The sequence below is a fragment of the Colletotrichum siamense genome, assembly GCF_013390195.1.
Source record: "Colletotrichum siamense strain Cg363 chromosome Unknown KSG_Cg363_contig08, whole genome shotgun sequence".
Taxonomy (NCBI): Eukaryota; Fungi; Ascomycota; class Sordariomycetes; order Glomerellales; family Glomerellaceae; genus Colletotrichum; species Colletotrichum siamense.
Window position 1 is genome coordinate 1,097,689 of NW_023501021.1, and position 7,869 is coordinate 1,105,557.

The following is a 7,869-nucleotide window of genomic DNA, read 5'->3' on the forward strand; positions in this document are numbered from 1 at the left end:
CCGGGACAACCGTCTCTCCACAATCCTTTGGTGCATACGAGGTCTCTCCATCTATCAAATCTGTTCGGGGAGCTCAGCAGCTCTGACGTCCATTGAATTCCTGCTGCCGTGAAACACACAAGCCAGAGGGTCCGGACAAGCAGCATCAACAGGATCACAGGTGTACCGCAACGATACGCCAGTCGCTGCCGATGGTTCCAGGACCCCCGCAAAGCCAAGCCATTCCGAGGTCAGAGTACCGTTCAACCAAAGGTCGATGTGCTTCTAGCCAACGCCGATCGCTGTCGGATTTTCCGCCTCGGCCAATCCACCGGCGGCGTCAACTTCACGGAGGGGGCACTCCACCACATCAGCAACACCGATCCGCTTGCCCTGGTTCGCCTTTGGCTCCGAGGGCTGCTTGGCGCCGTGCTCACCGAGTCTGCGAGTTGCCTGATTTTGCCTATTTCCAGGCGTCCGCTCCAGAATGCCCAAGTCACAAGATGTCGGCTGCATGCCATTGAGCTGGATGACGGGAAACACGTTCGACCTAGCACAGCAGGCTGCGCAGGTTTCACTCGCAAGATCGGCCATCACAAAAGCCTGACTGAACGTACGGTCACTCACTCGTAACAGACGCAAGCTCGCGGTTGACGCGCTCGCGCCGCGACCGCGCAAATGAGTGAGGGGACCAGTTTAAGCGTGCATCCGGACGCTGACACACGATAGCCGCCGAAACGGCCCTGACCGCCATGCGCTTTTCCTTCTCCTGCCCCTTCAATTACCCAAGCCCTTCTCTGGTATGTGGCTTTGGGGGGAGGCCAACCCGCACCCCATGTCCGGTCCCGAGGCCTTGAAACGCCGTCGGACCATCCCACATTATGCTCCGGGCCGCACTGCAAAGCCATGAACGCTTTCACCACCCTTACCACCCTCCGGATCCTCGGTAGAATGGAGCTAAGGGAAGACCGGCCGGGGGTCCTGGCGAGTTTACGACAACCACATCTGTATTTGACATCGCAGGCTGCCGCCGAATTTACCTGCACTGTTAATAACTTGCTGACCAAAGACGGACTCTGATCATCCAAAAAAATCTTCAACAGCAAGCAACTGCACACAGTTGCACCCAGCAATCCAAGTGGAAGCGCAAGAGGCGAAGTTTCGTCATAAGGCCCCATCTACCGTCCATCAATGGCAAACCCCTGACTCGAGTCTTGTCTCTGTCTCGGTCTTCGCCCGCGCAGGCCGAAACTTGAGATGAACCTTACGACACACGACACACGAATCCAAAGGTTTCTTTCCCTTCTTCCCGCCCCAGTGCGTCTTCCCTCTCGATTACCCGTCTGCACGCAGCGGCATGGAGCCTAACTCCACATCGATCCCAACATCAATCGCTCTCGATCCCGACTACTCGGTACTACATGGTTGGTCCGGTTCGGCATGGGCTTGACCCTGCTCCCGTCCCGCGCGCTGCCACCACGTGGTTCTGCACGAGTAGGGTGCCAAGATCCCCTGCCGGCGATGCCGCTAGATCTTGCAATGAGGTAGGGACACATAGCCTTCAAGAAGTTGTTGCAACATCTTGGATCATGATTCGTTACGTGCGAATGACGGGCATTACTAGGCTGAGCGAATTCTTTTCTTGGCATTTGCTGGATAAGATTTGATACATTATTTTGTGAGTAAATGCTGGTGGCTAAGGTACTTGTAGCAACTCGACGCGACAATCGCGTCACCAATTCAAGTGAATTGTAGACTGGCACCCTGATGAATCCTCAATAGCCTTTAACCCGGTGCGTGTAAGTGTGTCTCTTGGGGACTTAGATGCCACAGCAGCCGCCTCGACAATATCCCTGAGGCGCGCGCGTCGATCTGACCATCGTCTGATTCAAATGCCGGGGCAATCCTCGCTTTCCTTGAGACTTGCCGCCTTTCGGGGTCGGCGCCTCGTCCCATATATCGTGACCCGTCCAATGCTTCCGGCAATATATCTGTAGCGCCGAGTGCGCATCAGTCCACAAGGCCATGGGAGATTCTGCCAATTTGCGTCCCGAGTATTCGTCTCGTGTGTTGTTCAAGGCGTCCTCGCCTTCCGTCCTCAAGTGGGACGAGAAGGCACGTCAGGATTCTCACGAGCGGCCTGAGGCGTCGTCGCGTACGTTGCTACAACCGCACCCATGTTAATCACTCAACTCCAGCTCCCCAAGGAAATTTGACGGTGTAATTCACGTACGTTGTGAAGGGGGCGTGTAGCCCTGCGGCGGCGACTGCGCCTGGGAGTAGCCGTACTGCCCCGGCTGGAGCGGCCTGCCGGACGGACAGCCGCGGCCGTAGCCGTAGCCGTTGCCGTACTGGTACCCCTGCTGCTGGTGCGGGTGGTAGCCCTGCGGCGGGTACTGGGTGAAGTAGGGCGGGCGGTAGCGGTGCTCCTGCAGGTACGGCGCGATGGTCTGGTCGACGAAGTCGGTTGTCTTGTTGAGCAGGTTGCGGACGGTGGTGCTGCTGAAGATGTTGCCCGAGGGGGGCTTGGCGGGGGGCGCGGGGTGGTAGTTGGCGGGCCGCGGCGGGGGCGGGCCGTACGGGTTCTGCGGCGTGTTGTTGGTGAAGCCTTGCTGTGCCGGGGTGGACGTCCGCGGCGGGAGGGGAGGCGGGGAGGTGTAGCTTTGAGGCCCGTTGACGTAGGACGGCTGCGGGACGGGGGGTTGCGGGCTGTATGGGTATTGTTGCGGCGGCGGGTGGTTTTGGTTTTGGTTTTGGTTTTGGACGCCGATATCTGCGGGGGAATAGGGGTATGAGGAGGAAGAGGAGCCTGTTGGGTTCGGCGAGAGGGGCCCCGTTGATGTTGCGTGGGACGAGGCCGGGGAGGAGGAGGCGTTTGCCGGGCGTGGGAGGGAGATTGCCTGGTCGTAGGAGGGAGGCGGAGAGGCGTAGGCGGATTGCTGGGGTTCTTGGGCTGTGGACGCTGCCGGGCTGTGTGTTGCGGACGAAGCAGTGCTTGGGCGGGCGTAGGATGGCTGCTGGGGGAAGTAGGAGCCCAAGGGGAGTGTGGGCGGCAGCGCGGCCTGGACCAGGACGGGGCTCACCGGCGCGACGGAGGTGTAGGCTTGCTGTGGGGGAGCCTGCGAGTATCCCGTGGGTGGTGAGATGACGGCGGCGTATGGGGTTTGCTGTGGCGACGGGGCGGTAGTGGCTCCCGTGTGGATGGGAGAAAGGGGTGTGATGGCCGCTGTCGAGGGCGTCGTTGCTGAGAGTGGCCTGGGAGGAGAGGTGCTCGACGGGCGGGGGTGGAGCGGCAGCGTCGTCTGAGCGCCAGCACCCGGGGAGGGGTGCCGGCCTGGGCTGATCGGGCTATGCGGCGGGTACGTCCCGGCCGGTGGGATTGGGTACGTCCCGGCCGGCGGTATCAAGACGGGGGAGGTTGCGGTGGGGACCGGGACCGGGGGCGGGGGCGGGGGACCGGTTGGCGGCTGGGGCCGAGAGATGTTCAACGGCGCCGGGGCCAGCTGGTCCGAGTCGTCGTCGCCTTCGTGCACACCACCCTGTTGGTCCAGGGGTGGTGGGGGCGGCTCCAAGAGCACGGTGCCGGCCGGCGGTGTGCCCCCTGGCGAGCCCCCTGTCGCTTTCTGCTCCGGCGAGGGCTGAGCTGAGCCGGGCCCAGTCTTGACGATTCTCAACGGCTTCACGGAGAGCATTTCGTCCTCATGTCCGTCTTTGCTGGCTCCCGGTGGTGGTGGTGTCGAGGCGGTAGGGGGAAGGGGGTCGTCTTCTAGGAAGAAACCCCACGGATTCGCCTGCGGAAGCGGCTTCTGCTGCGCGTCGCTCACGCTCACGCTCGGCGACGTACTCGCAGCCCCGGCAGCGGGCGACGATGGCCTCGCAGACTGGGGCCTCGCAGGGGCAACGGCCTCAGCGGACATTTCGAATACGGGGAGCGCTGCTGCTGCTGCTGCTGCTCCATTGTGGGTGGCGGATGACGATGACGTCGGTCTCGGTTTCGGTGCTTGCGGGGCCTCTAACTCGGCAAGGAACTGCTGCTGGGGCGCTGGAGACGTGGGTTTCGGGGCGGCATATTGCGGTTGTTGCGGCGGGAAGAAGTACTGCGCTTGTTGCGGTGGTGAGTATGCCGCGTATTGTGGTTGTTGATACTGCTGCTGCTGTGACGGCGACTGCGGCTTTTGTGGTGGTGGCTGAACGTAGTATTGAGGTTGCGGTGGTGGTGAGTAAGGCGCATAACTGTGCTGTTGTTGCTTCGGGGGTCCTTGGCCGGTGCCCATCTTTGCCTCTCTTCTCATCTGTGTATCTCTCTCACACGCACACACACACTCTCTCTCTCTCCCGGGTTCCTTCTCTTGGTCCTCCTTCGATGCGTTGCTGGCGTGGGTATCTGACGCAAAAAGTCCTTTCACAAGCGCAGCTTTCCTGGTTGATTTTGAGTTGTAGAAGATGGGAAAAAAAAGGTAAGAGTAAAGGAGAGAAGAAAGCTTGGCTTTTTCGCGCGGGATAAAGCCAAATTATTTTAGCTTCCCAGCCCAGCCGCAGCGCCGCCGCCGCCGCCGCCGCCTTCTCTTGGCCTAGCGCAGCTGAAGGATTTCGGGTACCCAGTTGGGTAAGTGAAGGTCTTCAATGACGAACCGACGAACTGGGCTTCCTTCGGACTCGGACGGCCGGGGGAGGGCCACACAGCAGTTCCCCAGTGTCCAGGACTCCAGTGCACCTGAACCCACTATGCGCAGCGTTTAGGCAGCTAGACAAGCCTTCTCAAAGTGCGCGCAGCAAGCCACGGACACGGGAAGATGCAGGGGGTTGGAGGGGAGGGGAGATTATTTGTGAACATGGGGCAGCGGGTAATTTTAGAGGGCTGATGCTTCCCGTGTTTTTTTTCCAAGGGTCCTGGGCTGTCTGATTTCAATAATTGGTTCTGTGTTGGCTTGGGAGAGCTCGAGAGGTGGGTAAAGCTTGCTCAGTTAACAACCTTAGACCCAGAGAACCCATGTCTGAGCTCAGCCTTCTTTTGCCTCCTTCGTGGGACACGTCGGTGTGCTGAGCCTGCACTGCAATCTTGCTGCCTGTCCGCGTGTTGCAAATCCAATTTTGTTGCTGCGGCCTGCTGTGCCCTGGTTTTTTGTTTTTTCTTGCCAAATGCGAGATTGGCGGTGGGAAAAGCAGGAAAGCGCAAGAGAAAGCGAACGGGAGAGGAACTTGGAACCGTCCCCGGCAGGGAGATCATCAGTGCATGCCGTCACGGGGGAGCTGCGTGATTGGGGGGATGAACGGGTTCGTTTAGTGCTAGGGCTGAGAGAGAGAAAGAGAGCGTGTTTAGCGGCGCAGCTTGAGGCGGGGATGGCTGCCCGAGCTGAAAAGACCATGCTGACGGTTGTCTCTGTGTGACGTGACGGTGAGTGTGCCTGTGTGATGATTGATGATTGGATGTCTCTGGCAACAGATTGTGACCATGTTGGTCTTGATTTGTGCTCCTTCCTTTGGCGAGTCACTTGGAGATTTTAATACTTTACATCGAGTCAGCCCTTGGTTTGCTGTAGTTGCGAAGTTGTTTGCTGGGGTTCCCACGTTAGATACGGGTACGGCACGGCACACCGGCATCAGCAAGGTTGGTGCTATTTCCTCCATCCCTTACTTCTTGGCCGATTGCATCGGCCCCCCATCCGCTTATTGTCCGCGGACTCGGAGCCGCATTTCCGCCTGCTTTGCCGTCTGACTCCGTAAACTCAAGGCCACAAGTACGTATACTGTGAATTTTTACGTAGAGCTTGTAGAGACTGCAACAATCTCCAACTTGCTACTGGTCACGTGATCCCCTTACGTACAACATCGTCGACAAGTTCACCTCTTTCAAGGTTACTTCAACGACTGCTTCACGGCTTTGACTTGGGTAGATTGCTACTAGAGTAGACGTTCTTTCGATCTTTTCGACTCCCAACCTTCACGCACATCTAACGATGTCGACGGCATGAGAATCATGCCTACCTGGCTTAGCCGCAGCGCTCTGATTGTATTTGCCTAATTCAGTGGGAGTCTCTCAGAGTACTTACCTCCTACATCATTGGAATAGAGTCTTGCGAGCCGAATAGATAATTACCTATAATGGGTCCAACAACCTATTTCATCTACCAATTCTTTCATCCCTATCGTCCCTGTCGCCCCTGTCGTCTCTGTCCCTATCCGTCTTCCTATCCCTGTCGTCGTCTCTCGTCGTCGTCGTTGTCGTCCCTATTTTCGTCTATGCCTACGACCCGCCTCGGTAGCGAAGAATTCTGGAGTAAATCATACTCTCCTTCAGACGCCACTGCGTTAGTCAACTGCGCGCATTGAGCTCGGAAGTGACGTCCCTGATTTTACCCTGTTACCGGCCAAAGCCCCAATCAACACTTCTCGGGCTCTGCCAGAGCCTCGGAATCGCTTTCCCGCCGCCGTGTTACTTCGCCGGGGCCCCGGGAGCATACAAAGAGTGCTGAGGGTCCTTTGACAGTACGCTGCACTCGGACAGGTAGAATTAAGTGCCAAGATAGGGATTCTGGCGCAATTCATCAAGGAACGGCCACTCCGCTCCGGGGGCGGGTCACTCCGGTGCGGGCCACTCCGGCCCGGCGCCACCGGACCCCTATACACGTTACCCGGTCTGGGAATTAATTGATATCATCTAGCAACAGGAACGTATGAAGCTGATCATTCTTGACTGAAGCTGCCTATTAAAGGATTCAGTGCCGCACATGATGTGAAGGCATCCACTTGCTCTGCATGCCGCAGCCACGTCTTCCAACTACTTGTCAGTCATTACTTGTCAGCAATGTCTCTCGCAATTCATTCTTTTAGATCGGCGACTCTACGGCTGTTGTTCTTGTACCTATCATTGTTTCACTTTGCACCAGCTTTTGGAGCAGCCCTCGCTCTAGCAACTAGAAATGCCCTCTCTTCCCGCCACCAGAATCTCGCCAAGCGAGTGAAACAACCGTTTCCATCGTTTCCAGATACCTACGAAGGCCGTGTTCAAAAGGGCCAGTACCTAAAGGAACTCCTCCCACTGAGTCCTACTCAAGCGCAAGAATTCAATGGCGGGGTCACAGTTGCCAGCCCATTCCAAAACTCGAATGAGATGATTAGGTGGGGATGGTCGCCCACGCCCAATCCCTACCCGTACATGATGAGCAGCCACCGGCCTGCATTCAAGGACGCTCTCGACGAGGCATTCAAAGACACGGATCATCCGGTTGATCCAACGCTTAACATGGTTTGGCATGTTCTTCACGATCGCCCGTTCAGGCTAGCGAACGGTCAATTGGGACAGGTAAGGCTCAATCACACGAGTCTGAGTTGTGTATCGTACATACTGACGTACTATTTTGTTAGCCAACACTTGGGAAGTATTCCAACGTGGTCAACCCAGAGGACGGCGCGTTCATTTTCGATTCAAACTTTAGTCCTACCTGGGCTAAAAAGGAGATAGGGCGTGGAGACGTGCCAGACCTGGATACCGTATCCGACATTGCCTACTTTCAGTGGAAGGACGGCTGTTCAGCTAAGGGTGCTGACATTAAGGGTCTAAAGGTCGTCTTCCGATCACATGTCCTCAACGACAAGACTTTCCAGATTGTCGTGGAAGCTTTACGTAGAGGAGGGCACCCGAAGATCCCTACCTGGAACGAGCGTATTACGTTTTCAATGGACACTGAGGAGGGCTTTGCAGTTCTTGGCAGTGTCCATGGCGCCTCCACAGCCTGGATGCTCATTCAGCACAAAGAAGAACTGGGCATGAAGAACATTAAGGAAGTGGTAATATGGGCGTCATACGCAAGCTTAGACTTGACCGGGAACTCGACTTTGAAGCCGGACCAGGCTCACCTCAACTTGAGGTTTACAATCGTAGACGCTTAG

The 7,869-nt window shown here is 57.2% G+C and overlaps 2 protein-coding genes across 2 annotated transcripts; one reads left to right on the top strand and one right to left on the bottom strand.

Moving 5' to 3' along the window:
• Positions 1–2,204: 2,204 nt before the first annotated feature.
• On the bottom strand, positions 2,205–4,253 carry CGCS363_v011913 (uncharacterized protein; the record flags this gene model as incomplete). The annotated part of the gene is made up of 1 exon (XM_036643762.1): positions 2,205–4,253. One exon carries the CDS (start codon positions 4,251–4,253, stop codon positions 2,205–2,207), a length of 2,049 nt encoding a protein of 682 aa, XP_036490300.1.
• Positions 4,254–7,138: 2,885 nt separating this feature from the next.
• On the top strand, positions 7,139–7,869 carry CGCS363_v011914 (uncharacterized protein; the record flags this gene model as incomplete). Its single annotated transcript, XM_036643763.1, has 2 exons — positions 7,139–7,282; positions 7,345–7,869. The coding sequence occupies 2 exons, from the start codon at positions 7,139–7,141 to the stop codon at positions 7,867–7,869; spliced, it is 669 nt and encodes a 222-aa protein (XP_036490303.1).